General features: G+C 39.9%; 1 protein-coding gene across 1 annotated transcript; it reads right to left on the bottom strand.

The window, feature by feature from the left end:
• Positions 1-4,548: 4,548 nt before the first annotated feature.
• On the bottom strand, positions 4,549-5,593 carry LOC113758060. Its single transcript, XM_027301093.1, has 2 exons — positions 4,992-5,593; positions 4,549-4,945 (listed from the first exon to the last, which is right to left on the bottom strand). Exons 1-2 carry the CDS (start codon positions 5,591-5,593, stop codon positions 4,549-4,551), a joined length of 999 nt encoding a protein of 332 aa, XP_027156894.1.
• Between the last annotated feature and the right edge of the window lie 21,004 nt (positions 5,594-26,597).

Genomic DNA, 26,597 nt, shown 5'->3' with positions numbered 1-26,597 from the left:
CACGGCACCTCCAACAAATGCTGCAAATTTGGGAGCTCAATTGAACGAGATGTTACACAAATTCAATGAATTGAGCGTGGAGATGACGGCCTAAAGGCGCATGATTGACCAATTGGTTGCTAGTAGTGGCGGTGTCCAGCATGATCTCTTGCCTATTGGCCAACTTGAAATAGAACACCAACCACCTCCTCTATCCCATACCCAAGTTACCTTTGCACCATCCTTTACCCGAAGAAACTTTCACCTACTCCACTTCCAGTTTTCCATATACTTACCCCTATAACATCCAAGTTAACTCAGCCGGCATTCAAATGCCTCAAAATTACCCATCGAATATGCCAACTGACTCTCGAGTACCTCATTACACCATCACGGGATTTACCCCCAATGAAGAAATTTGAAAATCTTGGAAGGGGCTGAATTAGTGAGTTCCTCCCTCTTAAAGGGAAGTTTCGATAAATTTGGGGAATTGTTTTGGTTAAAGCCAATGAAAAATCATTCATACGTGTGTCTTTTGTTTAACTATGCTTTTTGTAAATAGTTTTCAATCAAGTGGCTTTTGAAAACACGTTTCGTTTAGCAAGTAACATGATATTAAGTTTGGTTTTTTTTTTGAAATGCAATAAAATGTACAGTTTTATAGGTACTGTGACTTACACATTCTTTTCAAATGGCCCAAAATAAAACCCCATGACCCTTTGGATATTACCATTCCGGAATTTGATGGCTGTAATCTCGATACTGCATGAATGTAAGAATAGCGAGGAGGTATCCGAACATACTTCAAAGAGATTCGAAGGAGGAACTCAGACCGAATGGGGATCAAGATGTAGTAAATAAAATTAGTGGTCACTTAAATAAAAAGTAGAAAAAGGAGGCAGATGGAAAGCAGTGTCAAGAACAATAATCTTTATTTGATGAGAAGCAACCAAATGTAGTCAAAGTAGCAACCTGTGCTTACAATAAAAGGGTAAAATCGTGACTACTCGAAAAAGAGATAGTGTGACTACTCGGAAAAAGAGACAAAATGTTGAGGCAACTGTTGTCGGTGCAAGATTGGAAAGGATTTGTTGTCAAAAAAAAAGAAAAGAAAAAGGAAGAGTATTGTCCGTTCGGATCACTTATGTTTCACAGATATGGATGAACAGGGGTCTTCCTCTGTCAATTAATTCAGATACATGCAGGAAATTTCACATTAATGAAAGTTTCCTTTCAGAGTTAACGTAAGGAACGGAATGAAAGTCAGGCCTTCTTTCTTTCAAATTAAACATTCTATCCCTAGTTATCCCATTTGAACTACAGAATAAATTATTTCATTTGGCAACCCCTGAGAATCGCAACCCCACACTGGGGCAAGTTTGAATTGAAAAAGGAGGAAAGAAAAACCTCAAGAGGTGAAAAGTGATAAAGGAACAAAAGGAAAGAAAATTAAAGGAAAAAAGCCTCAGTTAAAAAATAAATTGGGGCAAATTTTGAAAAAATTTCAAAAGGTGAATGGAATGAGAGAAGAAAAAAAGAAAAATTAAAAAAAGAACCTCAGTTGAGAATAAGTTGGGACAAGTTTTGGTTTAACCCTAAAATAGGGTTGATGCAACAATGCGATCTCAGATCATTTAAACCACTTTTGAAATCCACTTTCAAGTCTTAACTTTTCTAAGCACTCCACCTGACCCCATTACAAAAGCCAAAAGTCGTGACTTCTGTTCTTTGTAATATCTCTGTCAAAATTTTTTTAATTAATTGGCAAAATGATGTTCATCTACTGATACCAGGAAATTTTTTAGAGGTATTTATGAATTGATTAGGTATGAGGTTGACACTGCTCATCATGTGAAAACCCGCAAGGACGCCTTTAAAAAAGAAAAGGAGAAAGAAAAAAAGAAAATCAAGAAGAAAAATAGGGAAAAAAGAGAAAGAAAAAGGAACAAACAAAAGGATGGAGGGTAATCTTGGTGAAAACCTGAAATGACGCAAAGGTAGGGTTGCACAAAGAAAGTAAAGGTGACTCAGTTCATTGGGATTCCTTTTCACATTGTGATTTTTCTGCTGGCATTGAATTTCGGACGGACGATATCCAAAGGGTCAAAAGGGGCACGTTGTTAGAGGCCAAAATATTTTGGTCATCAACATGGATTGATGGATTTGTGATTCATTTCTCTAAAGTTATCTTTTTTTTCAATGCAAGTCGATGGTTATTTTTTGCATTACTTTGGTTTTTGACATTTTTGTATAAAAATTCTTTGGGTGTTGCATAGTTTCATTTGTCTCATTGGATTTTATCAAATGACAATTTTCTCTATTTATCGAAAGGTGCATATGTATAAGTTTTCATATTAACTTAGCATTGGAAGCTAAGACAACCAAGATGCAATTTGCGGTGCAAGGTCGGGTTTTGCAGCATCGAGAAAAAAATATCAAAATACTCATATTTACATGTTTCTCAAAAGCCAGACGGATCGAACGGTGGTGACATTATTTTGATTATTTCACATAGCAAAACTGGAAAAAATTATTTTTGTAATAAAGTCATGGAATGCCACACAACAATTAAACATTCAAGGTTCAAATAGAAGAGTAAGTGCGAATCAAGGTCTTAAGGAGGAGCAACAATGCCACAATGCAAAGCAAATGAATGGTTGTACAAAAATTGATTCAAATTGGAGCAATTTTTGAAAAGAATTTTCAGGTAAGTATTCAAGAACTTTTTCATGCAATAACGTGTTTTTCTATCACCATTAGTATTTAATTTATCTCACTAACGTGTGTTTTTCTTTCACTGTTAGCATCGAATTTATCTCACTAACGTGTTTTTTTCTATCTCCGTTAGTATCGAATTTATCTCACTAACGTGTGTTTTTCTTTCACCGTTAGTATCGAATTTATCTCACTAACGTGTTTTTCTATCACCATTAGCATCGAGTTTATCTCACTAACGTGTGTTTTTCTTCCACCGTTAGCATCAAATTTATCTCACTAACGTGTGTTTTTCTTCCACCGTTAGCATTGATTTTATCTCACTAACGTGTTTTTCTATCACCGTTTCCATCGAATTTATCTCACTAATGTGTTTTTCTATCACCGTTAGCATCAAATTTATCTCACTAATGTATGTATTACTTTCATCGTTAGTATCGAGTTTATCTCACTAATGTATTTTTCTATCACCGTTAGCATCGAATTTATCTCACTAACGCGTGTTTTTCTTCCATCGCTAGTATCGAATTTATCTCACTAACGTGTTTTTCTTTTACCGTTAGCATCGAGTTTATCTCACTAACGTGTTTTTTTCTTCCACCGTTTGCATCGAATTTATCTCACTAACGTGTGTTTTTCTTTCACCGTTAGTATTGAATTTATCTCACTAACGTGTTTTTTCTATCACCATTAGCATCGACTTTATCTCACTAACGTATGTTTTTTTTCACCGTTAAAATCGAGTTTATCTCACTAATGTCTGTTTTTCTTTCACCGTTAGTATCGAGTTTATCTCACTAACGTATTTTTTTCATTCACCGTTAGCATCAAGTTTATCTCACTAACGTGTTTTTCTATCACCGTTAGTATCGAGTTTATCTCACTAAAATATTTTTTTTCTTTCACCGTTAGCATCGAGTTTATCTCACTAACGTGTTTTTCTATCTCCGTTGGCATCGAGTTTATCTCACTAACGTGTGTTTTTCTTTCACCGTTAGTATCGAGTTTATCTCACTAACGTATTTTTTTTCTTTCACCGTTAGTATCGAATTTATCTCACTAATGTGTTTTTCTATCACCTTTAGCATCGAGTTTATCTCACTAACGTGTGTTTTTCTTCCACCATTAGAAGAGTGCTCTTCCCCGCATTTACCTTCTGCCCGGAATGTTTTTGATATAGAAGGAGAAACTCATGCAGTACTATCAGGGACGGCTCCGAGCACCGAGTGAAGATGATTGTGTCATCAGCAAAAGCCAGGTAGAGCACCGTGGCACCAGCCGACACAAAACATCTGTCCTTATGGTTAAGTCCAAGCTGTTGGAGACCCCGCCCTAGGAACTCTGCTACAAAAAAAAAAGAGCGCGGGCGACAAATGATCCCCCTAACGCACCCCTCTACTAGACTTGAAAAAGCCAGTGGGTTGGCCATTGACCAAAATCGAAAACCATGAGTTGGATAGAGTCCTGAAGAGAAGATCTACAGTGACCTCTGAAAATCCAAAACTCCTAAGCATAAAAAGAAGGAAAGGCCATTCCACTCTGTCATACACTTTCTCCATATCGAGTTTGAGCACCAAATTTGGGTGGGCCAGTTTCCTATCCAACTCCATCACTAGCTCTTGAGCTAGCAAGATATTATCCATAATGCCCCTTCCTGGAACAAACCCCGTTTGCCACGGCGAAATGAGTTTGGGTAGTAGACCCCCCAGTCGATTTGCCAGTATCTTCGATATGATCTTGGAACTCGTGTTACAAAGGCTAATTGGCCTGAAGTCCTTCCACTGGCATGCCCTCTCCGTCTTTGGGATCAGTACCAATAACGCACTGGAGAAGCCCCTGGGCTGCTGCATTCCCTTAAAAAAATCCTGCACTACCCCAAGTAGATCTTCTTTGATAATCTCCCAGCACTGTTGACAGAAAGCCCGCCCCAAACCCGTTTGGCCCCGGAGCGCTACTTGCATCTATAGAGAAAACCACTGCTCGGATCTCCTCCAGATCCGGTAAATGCCGCAACCCCTCGTCCTCTTCCGTCGCAACTCTAGGCAATTCTAGGGGCAGAGTGGGAGGAGGGACAAACCCACTGGATTGGAATAATGCTGAGAAAAATCGTACTGCTGAATCTTGAATGTCGTCCACGTCCTGAATCCAGCCCAGAGCTTCATCTTTAACCCGCGCGACATAGTTGGAGTTTGACCACTGAGTGGAAGAAGGAGGAGTTTGCATCCCCCTCCTTGATCCACCGAAGTGCTGCCTTTTGATGCCAGAACTCGCATTCCACTAACAATTCTCTTAGATACATGGCCCTTGCCTCATGTAAACGGGTCTTCGAGGAAACGTCTCCTCTTGAGTCGAATTCCGCCTCCTGTTGTTTGTATGTATCCTCTATTGACTGAACTCGAGCAAATATATTCCCGAACTCCTTCTTGTTCCACTTTCTCAGCTGAGTTCGAAGGGACGACAACTTGGAGTAGAAAAGGTGCATCCCGACTCCTGAACCCGACCCTTGCCAGACTGTTGATACCGTTTCCCAGAAGGTCGGGTGTCGATGCCACATGTTTAGATACCTGAAAGAAGTCCGAACTGACGTCTCCAACCCCGCTTTGATCAAGAGTGGCGCATGATCGGACTGATCACGAGAAAAGTGAGAGACTCTTGTGACTGGATATGCCGCCGCCCACCGGGCATTAATGAGAGCCCTGTCCAAAAGCTGCCAAACCGTGCCATTCGTCCAGGTAAAGGGACACCCATCATAGTCAACCGGGGAGAGCCCGCACAAAAACATAGATGAATTGAACTCGTCCATGTTAGTGCCATTAGCTGGACGCCCCCCTCTCCGCTCTTCCGAGGACGCTATCACATTGAAGTCCCCAGCTATAATCCACGGCTCACTCCTTCCCATACTGAAATCCTCCAAGCAGCTCCAGAGGGGCCGTCTCCCCACTCTAGTGCACTTAGCATAGACCGCCGAAACAAAAATAGTCTCGCCTAACTGGAACGTGAGTCTACCATGCATAACCTGATCCTCACCCTCCGAAAAAGAGATCTTGAAAGTCCAACTCCGTAAACACCACACCTTGCCGTTTAAGAACTAGGTCCCGTGGTCCAGCTTAAGCCTTCTACGGACCGTGTCTTATTGCTTAACCTCTGACATAGGCTCCAGAAGAAAAACCAAGGAAATCTTATGGTTCATGCAGAGTTTATGTAAATGCTTAATTGAGTCAGAGTGCGAGGCGCCCTGTATATTCCAAACAATGAAATTAATTGGATTTATCATGGGAACGGAGGGGATACTTAGCTTGAGACGAAGCTAACACTTGCGTGCGTTTGCCCTTAGGTCTGCCTATCTTCCTCTTAAGGTCCGCACCTTGGTTGTCCTTTGTGTCCTGTTTGGCCTCCTCTCCAGAACTAGAAGGAAGCCCCGCCTGGGTGACTATCTCCTGGTGAAAAAGTTGTAACTCCTCTAATGTCACGTGTGTCTCTCCTAGACTCCCGGACGACATCCGACGTCCCCATGCTTCTCCCTGCGGATAGGAAGACGTTGGGGATGGGGAGGCACAGACAGGCTCTAACGTCCCAGCCACCCCACAGCTTTCCCCTAGCGTACTGAGGACTTCAAAGCGATTGCCCATGCCGCTCCCTTCTCCCTCCTGCTCTGTTACCAACTCTTGAAGGGGCACTGACATTGGAGTCAGGTATGCCTATGGGCAATGCTGGGCTTCGGATACTCGATGCTCCTCCACCTCGTGAGAAGGATCCTGCCGGCGGTCCTGGGCAGGGAGTTAAGCGCCACAACTGCCATGTTGTCATGCATCGCCTCATTCACTTGGGTTTCCGTCTGCGATTGAGTTGCAAACCCTGGAGTCTGGTTCTGCCCGTGAGAAAGCACCGTGTCCCGCAGAGGCAATGGAGGTGCGGCCGTGGCCTCTCCAATTGCAACATTCTGAGAAATGCCACTTTCGTGTGATATTTGACCATCGCCATGGCGACAGTCAGTAGCATTGGCCAGTTTGGGGACAAACACTTGACGGTCGGACTGGGCGGGCACCGGCTGGGCCGCAGCGGACGAAGGCTTAGGGGGACGCAGGGATGGGTTTTTTATGTTGCACTCTACCTCCTCATGTCCAAATCTATTGCAGAAAGTGCAGAAGGCCGGCCACCCCTCAAACTCTACCAGTTGCCAAAAGCCAAAATTCTCATCTCCGATCCATATGTTCTTAGGTGGCGGCCTGGAGACGTCTAGTTCGACCAGAACCCTGGCCACTGACGGGCGCCATAGATCAGCCGTTGCCGCATCAATTCGCAGCAGCCTTCCCAGCGTTGATGCAAGTTTGGAGAGTTGCGTCTTGTGGAAGAATGGGATGGGAAGCTCTGGGAAAGTGACCCAGACAGGGGCCACAACAATCTCCTGGTTTGCTCTGAAGTCTAGCGACCACTTTCAGACTGTCATGGGCGAACCATTGATATACCAGAGCCGACGCAGGAACAGTCTCGCGTAATCCTCTTGGAGGGTAGGACGGATAAGAACATGATTTGGGTCCAACAGACCCACAGAGTAGGAGCCTTTCAAGCCCAGGGATACAAAAAACTTACGTATGAGATCCATGGAGGGTCGGCGTACTCCGAATCTCCCTACCAGCGCATGGCGAAAGGGTTCCTTCAAGCGCAGCATGTCCCCTCGAGTCATCCGCAGTGTTAGCTCTCCTCGAAAGGAAGAGACCACTCCAACCTCCGAGCCCGCATTTGGCAGGGCAGAACAGGCCACAGCCGCCGCAAAGCTTATGGGCGCTTGAGTGGGATTGCCAGCAGAGGGATTCACAATCTGGTGTCCAGGCGGCGTGGAGGCCACCATGCCGACAAGCCAAAACAGAAACCCTAGTTATTTGGAAGTGCGGAGTTTAGAGTCCCTGGAAGAAAAACTTTTTTCATCACTTAGAGCTGAATTTAGCAATTCTTGTAAATGGTTGGACTAATTCCTTTGATGTCGGAAATGGTCCATCCTAAATCTTTCAAATGATTCCTCAAAACTCTTTGGAGTTTATCAAATTGCTCCTCATCAAGAGTCACATTGACAATCACGGGCAAAGTTCCTTTCTCCCCAAGAAATGCATATTTAAGATGGTTGGAAAGTGACTTGACCTCAAACTATGGAGCTTGCTCATTAAATGGTGGCGAAAGTCCTTTGCTTATCCCTAAACTTTCATATGAGTTGCCTCTTTTGTAAGGGATTTGTGCATGCAAGTAATTGGTCATTTCTTCTACTTCCCCCTCATATAATCCTACATCATTTAAACAATGTTCAAGAGAATCATAGTCAAATTTAATTTGACTCATCTCTTTTGTCAATTCATCACATATGCCAGTGGAATAAACATGGTTGGTGAAAGAGTGATATTTTTTCATTTTTGTCAAATCGAACTCCACCTCTTCTTCATCAATTTGAAACTTGAATTTGCCACGTTTAACATTAATTATAGAACCTGCGGTGGCAAAAAATAGCCTACCAAGAATAACAGGTATATTAACATCCTTCTCGATATCTAGAACAACAAAATCAAAGGGAATAATAAATTTTTATATATTAATTAGCACATTTTCAAGAATATCCAATAGATATCTAATAGACTTATCGGCCAATTGAAAAGAGATATTAGTACGTTTTAATTCATTCAATCCCAATTGCCTAGTCACAGTTAAAGGAATCAATGAGCACTAGCAGCAAAATCACATAATACCTTAGAGAGCTCTACATTACCAATAGTGCAAGGAACCATGAAACTCCCAAGATCCTTCAATTTTGGTGGCAATTTATTTTGTATGATAGCACTACATTTCTCGATTAACACAATAGTCTCGTAATCTTCTAATTTTCTCTTTTTGGTCATTATTTTCTTGAGAAACTTTGCATAAGAGGGAATTACAAAATAGTATCAACAAATGTAATGTTAATATGTAATTGTTTAAAAATGTTGACGAATTTTTCAAATTCTTTGTTAACTTTTGATGATTTCAATCTATGTGGAAATGGAACCGGTGAAGGAATAGGGATCATTTCGAAGGTTGATGGTTCACTTAATTCCACTTTGTCTTTTCCTTTGTTTTGCTCACTGTCTTCTACTAGCTCACTCCCCCGCTCTTCTTCTTTACTCTCATTTTTTTTCTTTCATTATCTCATCAACCGACAGCTCACTCAATCACTTACCACTACGGAGGGTTATAGCCTTAAATGTTCTTCTGGGCTTATCACGATTTTGCTTGATGACTCCCCTTGGTTCCTATTTTTTACAACATTGGCTATTTGGCCTATTTGAATCTCAACATTCCTATACATATTGGTGAATTGGTCCATCCTACCTTCAATTCTTTCAAACCGTTGAGTAGTGGTGCTAGTTAATTTTTCAAATTTGTTATTTGATGCATTTGCTAGTTTCTCAATTGCCAACTCCGAAACTAGTTTAGACTACATAGGTGGTTGTTTTGGTTAAAAATTAGGTGGATTTGTTGGCTGTGATTGGTTCCCTTAGTCCTTCCATCCAAACTTTGGATGATTTTGCCACCCTGAATTGTAGGTATTGGAGTATGGATTGTTTTGGGGTTGCTGGCTATAATTGTTGAGATATTGTACCTGTTCAACACTTGAACAAATAAAGTCATCATGGTCTCCTCCACACATAGTACAACATGCAACGTTTACTCTTTGATTAGAACTAGAACCAACTTGTCTATTAAGTATCTTAACCAAGACTCTGCAGATGGAAATAAAAAGGCAAGAACTGACCTTCTCAAAAGGCAACTGAACGAAGCATATAGGAAAGAAGAACTGCACTGGAGCCAAAAAGCTAGAATAAAATGGCTACAAGAAGGAGACAGGAACACAGTTTTTTCATGCATGTGTCAATGGGAGAAGGAAAAGGAACCAAATACAGCAATTGCAGAAATCTGATGGCAACTGGACCTCTAGTGATGAGGAAATAGGAGCTGAAATAACAGAGTATTACAAGCACTTGTTCACATCTTCTTGCAAGGGAAATATTGAGAATATACTAGAGGGAATTTCAAATTCTATAACTGATCAAATGAACCAGGAACTGACCAAACCAGTGATGGAAGAAGAGATAAGAATTGCAACATTCTCTATGGATCCTAACAAAGCCCTAGTTTGAATGGTATGTCTCCTATTTTCTTCCAAAAATTCTGGCATATCATTAAACTAGAGGTAGTAAATGCAGTTCAAAGTTTTTTCAATCCAAATTCATGTTCAAAGCTCTAAACCACACTGTTATTTTCTTGATTCCTAAAGTTGATTGCCCCACTGACCTGAAACACTATAGACCTATTAGTTTATGCAATGTGGTGTGTAAAGTCATTTCAAAGATTCTGGTGAATAGACTAAAACCACTCCTTAATACTTGCATTAGCAAAAATCAAGTTGCATTTGTCCCTGGGAGACAGATCCTAGATAATATTATTATTTTCCATGAATATTTGCATTTCCTAAAAAATAAAAGATATGGAAAATAGGGCTTTATGGCTGTGAAATTGGACATGGCTAAGGCTTATGATAGGATGGAGTGGCCTTTCTTACAAGCCATGATGAGGAAAATGGGTTTCTGTGATTTGGGGATAGAATGGGTCATGAAATGTGTCAACACAATTTCATACTCTTTTAATGTTAATAGGGAATTAAAGGAGTATATTTCACCAAGTAGGGGAATTAGGCAAGGAGACCCTCTTTCACCATATTTATTTCTCATATGTTCTGAGGCTTTTCCCAATCTTTTAAAAAGGGCAGATCAAGAAAGGACAATCAAGAGATTGAAAATTAGCAGGAGGGGACCAACTCTTACATACTTGCTATTTGCTGATGATTCTCTAGTGTTTTGCAAAGCAGGAACTACTGAAGCTAGGAAGCTAATGGAGCTATTGCATAGATATGAATTAGCATCTGGACAACTGGTTAATTTGGAGAAATCAAGTGCCTTCTTTAGCAAAAAATGCAGATGAGGAGCAGACAAGGCAAATCTGCCAAATTTTGGGGAATATTAAACCAGTGTCACAAGGGAAATATTTAGGACTTCCTATTGTCATTTCCAGATCTAAAGATCAGGTGTTTGGATTCATCAAGAATAACATCAGCAAAAGGATGATGAGCTAGAAGAGCAAAATGTTGAGTTCAGTAGGAAAAGAGGCACTATTGAAAGCAGTGTCAATGGCAATGCCAACGTATACTATGTCTTGCTTCAAACTATCAAACAGGCTATGTAAGGACATTAGTGCACTAATGGCAAAATTCTGGTAGGGTGAAATAGATGGGAAAAACAAAATGTAGCTGGGCTCCTGGAAGAACATGACAAAAGAAAAACTGGAAGGAGGATTGGGATTTAAAGACTTGCAGAGCTTTAACAGTGCCTTACTAGCAAAGCAACTGTGGAGATTCATCACCAAACCCAACCTCCTAGTGAGCAAAGTTCTAAAAGCCAAATATTATCCAGAAGGGTCCATAATGGAGTGTAAGGTACCAAAAAATGCTTCATGGTTTTGGCAAAGTGTAACTAGAGTGAGAAATGAGTTGGATGATGGAATCAAAAGGAGAATAGGAACCAGAAGAAGCACCAGAATCTGGGAAGATAGATGGATTCCTAACTGTAATCAAGGCCAACCAATAACCAAAAAACCACCAGGCTGCACTCTGCAGAAGGTGGCGGACTTGATAATTGGGCATAGGTGGAACGGGCCTCTGATATACAGGCTTTTTAAGAAGAAGGAAGATGAAGATATCCTAAGTATTCCAATTAGTGTGGTTGACAAAGAGGACAGTACCTTCTAGCCAGATAATAAAAATGGAGAATACACTATGCAGTCAGGTTACAAGAGAATATGGAGGAAAAAACAGAACAAAACCAAAGGCGAACAGCAAGTAGACAACACAAGCTATACCAATCCCAAGTCTCCTATATGGAAAGTACTGTGGAAAGTGCCAGTCAAGCACAAACTGAAAGTGTTTATGTGGAAGTACTTAAGTGAGGGACTACCAGTGAATGAACTAATATGGAGGAGAACGCATAAGAAAGACCCCTACTGTAAAGGTTGTAGGGAAAGGATGGAAACAATGGAACATATATTTTTTGAATGTGACAGGGCTAAAGAGATTTGGAAACTAGCGCCCATTCAATGGGATGGAATCATGGCATCAACTGGCAACTTCAAAAAATGGTGGTCATCAGTTATTGAAGCAAGATACGGACAACAGGGGATGGAACACATTGCACTCACAGTAACTATAGTTTGGCACATTTGGAAAGCAAGGAATGAAAGAATGTTTGAGGCCAAAGTAAAGGAACCTATGAGAATCATTACTAAGGCCAGTAATGAATGGCTAGAGTTTCAAAGTATGGATAAGCCAGTAAGTATCAGAAGCATAGCAGAAACAGAAATACCACAGTAACAAATCAGGGCAGAAAGGCAACACACACTCAACACAAGAATATAGAGAAGAGTACTAAGAGTTTCAGTTTCAAGGCAAAAAGAGACAAGCACTGTTGGCTACGGTATAGCTGCCAAAGATGGAGGAGGATGCTACATAGCAGGATGGGGACTAAGAGAAAAGATGACGGGATGCAACATTCAACAGGAAGTTGAAGCTATACATTATGCTTTAATTAAAACCTTGGAACAGGAATGGACTGCAATTACTGTTGAAACAACCAGTAAGGAGCTGCTGAATCAACTGCAAAGGAATGCCAATAGGAACAACTTGGTGGCTACATTGCTGGAAGATATGCAAGCACCGAGTATTTTGTTTCGAATGTGCTCCTTTTGTTTGGTAGGAATAGAAAATACGGATCTAAGCTACATAATTAGTGCTCAAGCTTTGAGCAGAAATCAAGATGTGGAATAGACTTTTCCAGTTCCATTATACTAAGTTGCACAACTTGTAAAATATCCTTGAGCCTTTGCTTAGATTGTATATATTTTTTATATAAGTAATACAAATTATCGTTTCGAAAAAATATATATTAAGTATCTTAACCACATTATCCATCTTGGCATTCAACATATTCAAGGTATCTACTTCAAGCATACCTGCGGGTCTTCTTGTATTACCTTACTCATTAGCCTATTGATAATTGTTTGCTGCCATCTCCTCAATGAGTTGTTGAGCTTCTTCGATAGATTTACCTATCAATGCTCCACCTGTTGCAGCATCTACATGAGTTTTGGTGGAATAATTTAGTCCATTATAGAAGGTTTGAACCATGAGCCAATCAGGCAAATCATGATGTCAACATCTATGTAAAAGCTCCTGAAAATACTCCTAAGCTTTATATAATGACTCTCCGTCTTGTTGAGAGAACCCAATTATATCCATACGAAATTTAGCAGTTTTGCCTGATGAAAAAAATTTATTTAAGAATGTCTTGGATAAATTGGCCCAAAATGTGAAAGTATTAGGAGGGTATGATTGTAACCACACCTTGGCCTTGTCTCTTAAAGAAGAAGGAAACAATTTAAACCTAATTGCTTCGTCACTCACTCCATTAAGTTTAATTGTGTCACATATTCCCAAAAAGATAAACAAATGAGAATTAGGATCTTCGGTAGCATTACCTCTATATTGACATTGTTGCACCATTTGAATTAGAGCAGGTTTAATTTCAAAATTATTAGCATTTACCGTAGGTCTTGCAATGCGTGTTTGTAGTTCATTCCCTCCAAACAATGCAAAGTCCCTTAAAGGTCATCTATTCTCTTCATCCGCTATTGTATCAATTGGAGGAAATTCAATGAAAATTCCCCTTCCTTCTTGATTTTCCACGATATCTTGCAGTGTTTGCCTTTGTAGTCTCCTTAGAATTCTTTCAATTTTCGAATCCAATGGAACTGTTTCATGTAGAGCTCGGTGCATGCACTATTGGGATCACAATTAAGAGAAGTTAACTACAAACTAAACAAACTTGATAAAGTAAAAACCACTCTATCTACTAACTAAAAGATATCCACAATACACTACAATATCTAGAGTAATAAAGATTGTTTTAGCCCTAATATTGCCATAGTTCCCCGACAACGGTACCAAAAACTTGACGAGATTTATACCTACGTTCTAATTTTAAATCTAATTCTCTCATTAATCGCAAGTGTACGGGTTGTGTATTGTAATACAAAGGAAATAGGGTTAAATTCCACAAGAACCAATTTTGAAGTACGGCTTAATCTGTGAGAGCCCGAAATTTACTGTGTATTTCATGCTTTTGTTTTAGAATTGAAGGTGTTGTATTTACTTGTTACTTGTTACTTGTTTCTTGTGATTAAATAACTTGGATGTACCCTATATTAGTGTTAGATCAACCTTTATAGAAATTAACACTAGAATAAGAAATTACTAGGAACATAACATGAGAATATAGAAGTGAGGGGTAATTGTTAGAATAACTCTTGACAATTCACATATGTTTGACAAGTAAAGATAGACTTACCTTGCAATTTTATTCATTTAGTTATCTATTTGTTTATTTATCGATTTGATAATTATTTTGTCTTAATATTTTTATTAAATTTTACATGTGAAAATTTGTGTGTGGGGTAAAATGCAATTTTTTCTTTTTAGTGGGGTGTGAAAGGAACTTTTGAAAAAAATGAGGGGGTTTAGTACAATAAGAATTCTCTAGAGGGTGACATGTGTCACCATAAGAGCCAAGCCTCTTTCTTTGACTTTTGACCAAAGCTTTCTTACCATTTATCTTCCATTTCTTGCCTTAAGAAATAACAAACAAATATAAGAGAAAGAAAGAGAGAGAGAACCGTGAGCCTGAGGAGGAAAAGAGAGAAGAAACTTCATCAAAAATTGCTTGAATCTTGCTTGTATTTTGTGGGAAAAGGAAGAACATACCTTGGGGAATACATCTACCTTTGCTAGAGCTTGAAAAAGGGAGAAGATTTGGTGGTTGGAAATTCATCTTAGTTGGAAGCAAAAGAGATAAAAGGCTAGATTAACCTTCTTTCTTTGTTTTATGTTCAAAAATAAGGTTGACTATTGGATAAAGACATGATTTGATGGTGACTCTTGGTAGTTTTCAAGTTGATGATATTTATACTTCATACTCGAGTTAGGGTTTGATTATACATATGCTTATGGTATAATTTTAATGACTATCTTGTCATAATTTTGGTTTCATAAGTGTTTATTGTTGTGTTAGTGATGAAACCCTATGGAATTACTAGATGTTTTGGGCTGAATTTGGTACAATGAGTTGGAGGAAAGTCGAAAAAATTGGGAGGAAAATTTCTGGTTGCTGGCCGAATGGAAGGGCTGCAATTGCAGCTTTTGTTTCAAAATTTTCTTGATGATCTAGGCTTGGTTTTGCTCAAAATACGTTATTCTACTTTACCCTAGAAGTGTGTGCTGAAATTTGATCAAAATTATGCATTTTAAGTGGCTTAAACCTTACATTTTGACCAAAACCCATGGCTGGAAATTTTCCTGCAGGAGACTCTGAGTAGTCTTGGGAAATCTGTCATTTCTTGGTGTAAAAAAATCCAAATTGAGTTCTGCTTGTTGCGTTGGAAACTAGATTCAGAGTAATTTCCCGTGAAAATTTCAGAATTTTTCTCAATTCCTATAAATATCTGTGATTTTCCAAAGTTGATTGAATTTCCACACCTGCTCTGTTTTTCTACTGGATGAAGCAGCAATTTGAGGCTAGAATTTCACTGATTTATGGATAGAATCTTACAAATATTTCTTCTGGGAAATTGTAACCTTTTTAGTCTATTTTTCAATGGTATAAAGTTTATAAATTTTGGATTTAAGAAGCTTGAGATATGATTTTTCAAATAGCATCGCGCAAAATTTGAAAAATTCTATTTTCCTAAAACTGTTCTTACTTTCATTTCCAACTTTAAGTTGAAGTTGTTAAACCATTTTGAACTTGGTTTTATGATTGGAATGAGGAAATTCTTGGTTACTCATGTCCCTTGGGTCTAAATATTCTCTTTTCACTCCAAAATCATATTTGCATCGTTGCACTAGTAGACTTTGTGGCGACCACACTTCCTCCTAAGGCGAACCAAAGGGTTGGCGGGCCGTCTGCCCAACTCTCGCCAGGACTCACGCAAGCATTCTAACTCAAAATCCTCCAGGGATCAACCTAAACTACTACAAAATAATTCTTTCGAAATAAATCGATTTCTATCACCACATTAACTTCAAAGATAACAGCATACAATTTAGCCAATCGACGGCTCTTAAACACTTCATGCGTTGCTCGCAAGGGTTAAAGACATACTATACCAATACAAACATACATACCGAATATTAGAATTAGGGATTACACTTTTCCAGCTTCAAGTGACAACCAAAAATAAAAGGTACAGTGCTTAACGTAGAATTCATTACAAACCGAAATCTAAATTCAAGTTGTTCAAGTACATTCATAGGAAATATAAGCAGCTCAAATTCTTTCAAACTTCAAGACCTGTAAGGAAAACAAATGAACGTGGGGTGAGCTAAAGCTCAGTGGTGCCCCAAAACATGCAATCACGTAAATCAAACAGCGAGTAATAACTTAACCAAATTGAACAGTTAGGAAAGCGTATAACAGCACAAGGTAGGATACAGGGGCCCTCCGGAGCCATTTTTCCTCGCTTGATCACCATGCATCGTAGTTGACCCTCCGTCAACTCTCACTACTTATAGTCCATGTAGATCCACTCATTTTAATCCTAACCCGTCACAGTACATACCCCTGTCCCGGGCCCGAACACCGACTAAGGACGCAGTATACTCGAGATATACCCGTAGATGATTGGTCGAGGGATTCACCCAACGACGATATTATAGTTAGATTCATGCGTCGAGGGATTCACCCAACAACGTGATTGCAGTCAGATTCATGCGTCGAGGGATTCACCCAACAACGTTACTGCGTTTAGATTCATGAGAAAATGATTCACGCAAGTCACCACTCGAACGGCTAGTGCGATAAAGTACACACTGCTCACTTCGATGGATCAAAAACTAGTTCGCAAATTATCACATATTGAGTCAAGAAAGCACTTTAACCAAGTAAACATGGAACAAGCAGGGACACTCACCAAGAGTGAAGTTCAGATGTCAAGTTGGGGATCGAATTCCGCGTCCTCGCAATAACCTAAAATACCAAATTTTGAAACTATAAGTTTTCTATTCAATTTTTAAACTTATTCGTATAGGGAATTATCTATTATATTACTAGTTTACTTTCTCAAGAAATTTCAAAAATCTACTTAGGTTGAAACTTGACAAAAGTAGTAAAAATGTATCTTATAGTTTTCCTTGAGATACTTTTCCTTAGAAAAGGGTAACTAGTATTATTTACTTGAAACAATTCGACCATCCACTTAGAATTGAAATTTTGTAAAAGTAGGAAATGTTTTATATGACTTTCCTTAAAAATATTTTTCTCCATACGGGTGCGGCTAGCACTATTTAAAATAAATTTTCTTGCCAAGGAGGTTTTCTGCTATTTTTAGTTAAAGTCACTAAAATCTTGTATTTGGAAATTTTCCTCTAGACAATTAGCCAGGGAAAATTTTAAGGAAGGAAAAGGAAATAGATCAAGACTTAGGGTTTTAAAACTAGTGAAACCATTTTCTAAAGGTAATAAGGCTAGTTTACGCTTAAAGGAGGAAATATCGAGCCGACAAGGTTTAGAAACTCTCTACACGAAACTTCTAACTTTAACATGTAATACTAGGTTTTATCAATTAATGCTAAGCGCAAAATATCTAGATAGTTGCTTAAACATTCGCGGATTTGTGGGGTCGACACGAAATTTCACAAGTTCGATCCCATTTCGAAATCACGTTATAACTTAAATTTCCAGCAAATCAAGATCACATCTCAAAAGCAAGTCACTAGGGTTTCATCAATCATTAGCCCTAGGTTTCAACAAAGTCAATTTCATTTGAACAAAATATATAACCAAGGCTTCGTCAATCATTAGCACTTGGTGTTCGACACTTATATAAAATCCTTCAAATGGGCAAGGGCTTCATCAATCATTAGCCCTTAGCATTCAACAATTATTTCTCATAGCAATAAAGCTAACAATTCAAATGTTTAAATTGACTAATAGGTGTTTAAAACCAAGGACCAAATTTGCAACAACCTCATACCCAATATTGCCTCCAATAATCTCAATACACGTACACCAATGCGGATTAAATATTTCACAATAGTTATAATTCAAAATTATTCCTTCAATTGCCGATAAATTCATCTCATCCTTGTAGCCATGATAAAAATCAAATGGTCACCCAAAATTTCACATACACGGCCCTCTTAACATGCTCTAAAGTGCGATCAAATAAGCATGAAATATTTGTAGCTCAAAACAGAAATTTTAGAACTAAAATTCACCAAAAGAAATCTGGAAAAATTTCCTTTACTACTTCCATCATTTTGACCGAAAGTTTCCCAGCAGATACACTTCATCAATTCGATTCAAACTTCCAAAATCTCAACTGTTTCATAGCTAAACAACTTATATATCTTAAAATACACCTTTTTCCTGCATTTCGAAACCATTATATGCCAAGGAAATTGTTCACAAATCAACCTGTGAATTCCGGAAACAATTTAATATTTTCAGCTCAAACACTTGGTTAACTAAATTTTCCAGCAGCCATTGATCTTATATTAAAATTTTCTTTGGCTAAATTATTGCGTTAGGTGCTCCATTTTGGCATGCAAATTTTTAGCCAGCTACAAATCGCTTCCAGTTCGAAATTAAATCCAAACAATAGCTACAATCCTCAAAATTTCCTGGTTCGAACTAACATTTTCCAACTCAGGTCTCACGGCTTATCAAAGAAAATGTCCAGCAGCTCGTTAGTCTTAAATCAAGTTTTTCCTCGGCTTATTCAGTGATTTAAATACTCCAATTCAACATATAGTTACTTAACTAACTGATTAACAATTTTAGTTCAAAAATTAAGTTCGATCAACAACAAAAGTCATCCAATTTTTCCAAAAAAATATTCCAGCTAGCCTCGGTTGTAGCTGCACGAAAACTGATTGCATTTTATTTTTATTTTCTGTTCTAACTCCACTAATTAACTACATGCAAAGCTCAATTATCTTGTTATTAACTAGCTAATCATGGTTATAAGCTCAAAACAACAAAATTAAACCAAATCAAGCTGCATTATTCCAGTCAAGTTCTCGGCAGAACCATATGCTACCAAAACAGATTTTTCTAAGCTTTGATTTCATCATCCGACCGCACAATCAATACATGCAAGCTCTGATATAGCTTCATCTACCAGTAGTTAGCTTAATCATCATATTTTCACGTAGCTAATTGCATTAATGTGCTCAGATTATCGCAGCTTAGCTAATTAAAGTTACAAATTTCCAGCTAAAAATTTCGGCAGCTTCAGTCCTTCCAAACAGATTTTCCTTTTCTTCCTCAATTCATCATCCGAGCATATAAACCTCACATGCAAGTTCAAAGCTTGCTTATTCTACCTCTGGTTAACCATTTTTCAGTCCAGAAAATTACCTCACTGAAGGCTCACTCACACGTCAAGGTGCTGAAGTCTTTCCCTCTCTCGGCTCGCTCGTAACTGGAGGTTGGTTTGGATTTCAGTGGTTGCGACTGGTGGAGGTTGAAGCTGGATTGCAGCTGGTTGATGGTGCAGAAGTGGATGGAACTCCCACGATATCCACTTGCTCTCCCTGGTTTCACTCTAGCTCACGGACAGAAATTTGGAAGTGTTGCAGCTCGTGCGACTTCCTTTCTTTTCTTCCCTCTCGGATTGCAGAGTGCAAATCAGTCTCTCCCTCTCTATCTCAGTCGATGTTAACGAGGTGAAGGTGGAGTGTGGTCTGGGGTGAAATGTTGCAGAGGATATGGAATGGAGTTGTGGAGTGGTGTTGCGGTTTTGAGGGAGATTGAGTGTATGAGGTGATTGAGTGTGGTGGTAGTGAAGGTGCGGGTTGGCCGAATGGAGAGGTTGGTTATTATGATGTCCGGAAATGTTTTGGATTTGCATGGTGGTTTTGTGATATTGTAGAGGGTAATTTGGACATTTCACGTTGTCCTACTAATGACCACTTAAGACCCCAATTCCAAAATAACTCCAAAATTATTCCGAGCGTAAATTAAATTCCTAATGTTCCATTAATCTTGCAAGGATTTTGGTTATTGACCTTCTTACGTCCTTAGAATACTTAGGGTACTTATATCATTTTTGGTCTGAAATTTTATCGATTGCACATTAATTCCAAGGGTTCTACTTACCCTTAACCTTATTCGGAAATAAAGCTAGCTATCGAAATTTAAGGGATTTATTTTAAGATAGTAAAATTAATCCACTCGGGTGATATTACTCTAGCAAAATAAAACTAAATACTTTAGTATTTTATGTTGAAGTGCTAAAATTTATTCCAACTCTAAAAGTATTAATTTAGTCTAGCAAAACCAAGAAGTTTCATGTCTTAGAAAATTTATATTATTTCTTTCATGAAAAGTGTTTTTACGCACTTCTTTTGAAATAAGAGAAAGTTATGCTAAAATTACCAATGAATTAAAAATGCAAATGAAATATGAAATGATATTTGTATATATATTTTCAGGGTTCTCACATCCTCCCCTCCTTACAATGAATTTTGTCCTCAAAATTTACTCTTTCTAAAGAAATAAACTGGGGTACTTTTTCTGTATTTCCTCTTCTAACTCCCAAGTTGCTTCCTCGAGTCCATGATTCTTCCATAAAATCTTCACCAGAGGAATTTTCTTATTTCTCAGCTCCTTCATTTCTCTTTCCAAAATCCTGACTGGTCCTTCTTCATATGTTAACGTCTCATCCACCTTAATTCCTTCCAGTGGCAGCACGTGACTTGGATCAGAATAATATTTCCTAAGCATGGAAACGTGAAATACATCGTGAATCTTAGCCATGCTTGCAGGCAATTTCAACTGGTATGCTACAATCCCAACTCTCTTCAAAATTTCGAAAGGTCTGATATACCTTGGCTTTAGCATCTTACCTTTCTTAGACACTACTCCGCCCTTCAAGGGTTTAATTCTGAGAAAAACCTTGTCTCCTACTTCAAATTCCAAATCTTTCCTCCTTGTGTCGGCGTAGCTCTTTTGTCTACTCTGAGCAACTTGAAGCCTTTCTCTAATTAGTTTTACTTTCTCCTGGGCTTCTTCTATCCAAGGTATAGCTGTAGGGTCAACGATTTTCTTTTCTCCAACTTCATCCCAATGAATCGAAGATCGACACCTTCTTCCATACAAAGCTTCATAAGGTGCCATTTGAATCGAAGCCTGATAGCTGTTATTATATGCGAATTCCACTAAGGTCATATATTGACTCCAATTACCTCCAAAATCCAGTATGCACGACCTCAGTAGATCCTCTAGAGTTTGAATTGTCCCTTCCGACTGCCCGTCGGTTTGGGGATGGTACGCAGTACTAAACTTCAACTTGGTCCCCAAAGACTCCTGAAATTTCTGCCAAAAATGCGAGACAAATCTCGGGTCTCGATCAGACACGATACTCACTGGAATACCATGTAACCTTAGGATCTCTTCTGTGTACAACTTGACCAATTTCTCCAATGAAAAACTCATGCTTACAGGTAAGAAGTGTGCAGCTTAGTGGAGTCGATTCCGGGGACCTATTACCCAAATTGCATCAAATCCTTTTTGGCTTCTAGGCAATCCTGTTACAAAATCCATTGTTATATGTTCCCATTTCCATTCAGGGATTTCTAACGGTTGCATCAAACCAGAGGGCTTCTGATGCTCAGCTTTTACTTGTTGGCAGATCAAGCATCTCTGTACAAACTCTGCCACGTCCTTTTTCAAACCTTCCCACCAGTATTATCCCTTCACATCATGATACATCTTGGTCACCCCTGGGTGTATAGTATATTTCGATCGATGTGATTCTTCTAAAATTCCTTTTCTTATCTCTTCATCTGCCGGAATCACAATTCGATCTCGAAACCTCAATACACCTTCAGACCCTAATTTAAAGTCTAGTGTTTCCCCTTTTTGCACTTTCTCCAAATTCTTCTGAATCATAGGGTCTGTTTTCTGCGCCTCCTTAATACGCTCTAGTAATGGTGACTTTAAAGACAAGTTCCCAAATAAAACCTTCAATTTCTCCAAGCGAGGGTTCCAACCACTTATTTCTTCTAACATGTCCCACTCTTTAACCATTAACCCTGCTACTTGGGCCTTTCTACTTAGAGCGTCAGCTACCACATTGGCTTTTCCTGGGTGGTAATTAATCGAATAGTCATAATCTTCCAGAAATTCTACCCATCGCCTTTGTCTCAAATTTAGTTCCTTTTGGGAGAACAAATACTTGAGGCTCTTATGGTCCGTATACACCACAAAAGTCACACCGTACAAGTAGTGTCTCCATTTCTTTAAGGCGAAAATTACTGCAGCTAGTTCTAGGTCATGAGTTGGGTAGTTTTGTTCGTGGGGTTTCAATCTCCTAGAAGTATAGGCAACTATCTTACCCATTTGCATCAAGACACACCCTAGACCTTCTTTAGAGGCATCGGAATACACGGTATAACCTTCTCCTCCATCAGGTAATACCAAAACAGGAGCGGATGTTAAACGCTTCTTTAACTCCTGAAAACTTGACTCACACTTTGGAGTCCAAATAAACTTAGTCCCTTTCTTGGTTAGCTCGGTCATAGGTCCTGCAATTTTCGAAAAATCCTGGATAAACCGCCTATAATAACCTGCTAGTCCCAAGAAGCTTCTAACTTCAGTTGGAGTTTCTGGCTGTTTCCAATTCATAACGGCCTCAACTTTTGCCGGATCCACGGCAATCCCCTCTTTGGAAACTTTATGCCCTAGAAATGAAATCTCATCCAACCAAAACTCACACTTACTGAATTTGGCATATAGCTTATGTTCTCTTAGTATCTGCAAAACTACCTCCAAGTGCTTAACATGTTCCTCTCGAGTTTTGGAGTAAATCAGGATATCATCTATGAAAACCACTACGAACTGGTCCAGATACTTCTTAAAAATTCTCTGCATCAAATCCATAAAAGCAGCTGGTGCGTTGGTTAGTCCGAAAGGCATGACTGCGAACTCAAAATGTCCATACCTTGTACTAAAAGCAGTCTTGGGTATATCCTCCTTCTTAATCTTCAACTGATAATACCCTTGCCTTAAATCCAGCTTAGAGAAGACCACTGATCCTTGCAGTTGGTCGAACAAGCTATCAATCAACGGTAGAGGGTATTTATTCTTAATTGTAACCTCATTTAACCCTCGGTAGTCGATACATAGTCTCAAACTTTCATCCTTTTTCTTGACAAAAAGAACGGGTGCTCCCCATGGTGAGTCACTCTCTTTCACGAAACCTTTCTCCAACAAGTCTTGCAGTTGAATTTTCAACTCCTTTAGCTCGGCAGGAGCCATTCGGTACGGAGTCTTAGAAATTGGGGCCGTTCCAGGCATCAAGTCAATCTTAAATTCCACTTCTCTTTCCGGCGGTAGAGTCTTTAGCTCTTCGGGAAAAACATCCGGAAATTCCCGTACCACTGGTACATCCTCCAACTTCACTTGATCACTGGGAGCATTAATCAAGAAGGCTAAGAAACCTTGCGCTCCTTTAGACAACATTTTCCTTGCCCGAATTCCTGAGATCATAGCAGACGATGCTAACCTACCCTTAACATCTAACCTCAGGGTTGTTTCTCCAGGTATACAAAATTCCACCACTTTTGCTCGACAGTCAAGCTTAGCATGATAATGGCCTAGAAAATCCATTCCTATTATAACATCGTAACCTTTTATGTCCAGACTGATTAGATCCACTAGCATTTTACGCTCTCCAATCCAGAATTCACAATTCTTATAAGCCAAGCTAGTGATTACATTCTTATTACCCATTGGTGTTCTAACTTCAAGATCGAAGGGTAGTCTAACAGGTTTCACATCTATTCCAGACATAAAAGATGGATTTACGAATGAATGGGTTGCACCAGGGTCAATTAACACTCTAGCTAAACGATGAAAAATCAGAAGTGTACCTTCCACAACTTCCGAGGAATCAGGTACAGGTTGGTCATCTATAGCATACACTCTAGCAGGAACTGTCGGCCGGCTCCCTCCAGATGTGTTTGGCCTAGCGTTTGGAGTAGTCCCTTCCTGCACTTTTGGACAACCAGAAATTTGGTGCTCACTACTTCCGCACCTCAAGCACTTTCCTTGCTTCTTCCAGCAACCGTCTATAGTATGACCAGGTTTCTTACAATAGGCACAAGTCACTTGGGGAATTATTGCTCGGCCTCCCGACGAGGTGTTCCTAGGTTGTCCCCTTCCATTTGGTCCCACTCTAGTTCCATTATTTCGTCCCCCTGCATTCCTTGCCCCGGTTCCTCTTGCTTGTGCGCCTCATGGTGCTCCAGGACTAGTCACTCCACTGGTTCCTCGGCCTATTTTGGCCGGTGGAGCATTTCCATATGCCGGCTCCCGACTACTGCTAGGAGCAAATCTTTTCTTGGCCTGAAAAGATTTCACTTGAGCTCTAGCTACTTCAACTCTCTGGGCTCTCTCGACGGCATCAGCAAAAGTGTCTATCCTCACGACAGCTAAACCTTCCTGTATTTCCACATTCAACCCCTGCACAAACCTCCTGACACGCCTTTGCTCCGTGGCTATCAATTCAGGAGCAAAGCGGGACAGCTTCGTAAATTGGACCTCATATTCGGCGACACTCATCGCCCCTTGCTTACATTTTATGAAGTCGTCCTCTCTCTTCTCTTGAATGAGAGGTGGAAGAAATTTGTCATTGAACTCCCTTGTGAAGTTCGCCCAAGTCCTTGGAGTATGGTTCGTGTCCCAGGTAACCCTTACCAGGTTCCACCAGGAGCGGGCAGCTCCCTCAAATTGGAATGTGGCAAAAGTCACCTGTCGCTCTTCCGAATAGTTTAAAGCTGCAAAGATATCGGAGATTCTCTCCCACCATCCTTCAGCTATCTCCAGTTCGGGTCCTCCATAAAATTTGGGAGGTCCGAACTTCAAAAACCTCTCCAGTGCCCGATCATCGGAATCGGCTGGACCTCCTGGGTGATGCACTGGTCCAGAGGCTTGGTGTTCAGTCAAACGCTCTAAGACATCAGTGATACGATTGATTGCGGTGGCCACTTGGTCTCCGGCCACACCTTCTTGCCCTTGGTCTTGATTGACCTCGGGTTCCCTATCACCACCCGATTCCGAGTGTTGTCTAGTGGGTCTCCCACGGCTCCTTCCTATCACTTGGCGATCCATAATTTAGTTATGCCTATTATGAAAAGTAAGGCAATTAGGGGAGTTGATTGTTTATTTATAACTGTTATTATTCTCTATGTAACTAATAATCAACTTGGAAGTGGAGGGAAAAAAGAAAATAAAGCACTTAGCATATATTCATGCGTGAAAGTCATACAGATAACAGGTTGGGACATTTTCCAAAAATAAGGCACATGAGCTAACAAAATACATACAAATAATCCCTTAAACAAAAATTAGGGATATGGCGCCTTGGAAGCAAGTCATCCACCTAGACAAAACTTGATGACCTAGCTAAGGTCCCCCTATTCTAACCCTACATATCTAGTATGGTCGAATCGATCCCAGCCTAACCTTCAGCAGGGCTATCAGGAGCTACGTCCTCCTCCGGGTCCTCCTCTGGATCCTCCTCCGGATCCTCTTCTGGGTCCTCCTGCTCGACACTCTGAAGGATACTCGTGGCCTCATCTATCATCATCACGGCATCAGCCCTGATACCGGCACTCCTATCACGTATCCTCTCGGCCAATCGAGTCACCCTCGATCTCTGACGCGCTATCTCTACGCGAGCAGCCTCCAGCCTAGCATGCTCAGCTGCTATCCTCTGCTCTAACTCAGATATACGGTCAAACTGAGTGTCCACCATGATACTCAGCTCCTCTACATCCTGAGTCAAAGTAAAGTTAGCGTCCCTCAGCTGGCGACGCTCATCATCTAGGGATAGTACTAGCTCATTGGGATAGGTATGGGTGGCCCTACATTGACACCGTGGATGCCTATCAGCTGGGGTGTAACGTATATGAGCTCCTCCGCCTCGTGGCCTATAGGAGATGGACCTAAGAGGCTCTATATGTCCATTAGACGCCCCATTACCGTTAGCATGTCCATTACCATTCTCCATACCTACAAAAGAATTAAAAACTTAGAGGTTAGAACTTAAATAGCTAATTGAATCGGCATTACTTAAGATATATCTAATGGTCTCAATTCTTACTTCTAAAAGGATCGGGATTTCTAACTCGTATAGTATATCTCTCAAATAACTTTTCTAACCTAGGCTCTGATACCACCTGTGGCGACCCCACTTCCCCTAAGGCGAACCAAAGGGTTGGCGGGCCGTCTGCCCAACTCTCGCCAGGACTCACGCAAGCATTCTAACTCAAAATCCTCCAGGGATCAACCTAAACTACTACAAAATAATTCTTTCGAAATAAATCGATTTCTATCACCACATTAACTTCAAAGATAACAGCATACAATTTAGCCAATCGACGGCTCTTAAACACTTCATGCGTTGCTCGCAAGGGTTAAAGACATACTATACCAATACAAACATACATACCGAATATTAGAATTAGGGATTACACTTTTCCAGCTTCAAGTGACAACCAAAAATAAAAGGTACAGTGCTTAACGTAGAATTCATTACAAACCGAAATCTAAATTCAAGTTGTTCAAGTACATTCATAGGAAATATAAGCAGCTCAAATTCTTTCAAACTTCAAGACCTGTAAGGAAAACAAATGAACGTGGGGTGAGCTAAAGCTCAGTGGTGCCCCAAAACATGCAATCACGTAAATCAAACAGCGAGTAATAACTTAACCA

Source organism: Coffea eugenioides, unplaced genomic scaffold, assembly GCF_003713205.1.
Source record: "Coffea eugenioides isolate CCC68of unplaced genomic scaffold, Ceug_1.0 ScVebR1_3593;HRSCAF=4947, whole genome shotgun sequence".
Lineage (NCBI taxonomy): Eukaryota > Viridiplantae > Streptophyta > Magnoliopsida > Gentianales > Rubiaceae > Coffea > Coffea eugenioides.
This window is presented reverse-complemented; position numbering and strand designations above follow the sequence as displayed.

Coding starts and splice junctions, on each gene's coding strand:
- LOC113758060 (XM_027301093.1), bottom strand. CDS start 5,593: ATGGGAAGGAGTGAGCCGTGGATTATAGCTGGGGACTTCAATGTGATA. Junction 4,946..4,991: donor TTACATGAGGCAAGGGCCAT/GTATCTAAGAGA, acceptor TGGCATCAAAAG/GCAGCACTTCGGTGGATCAA.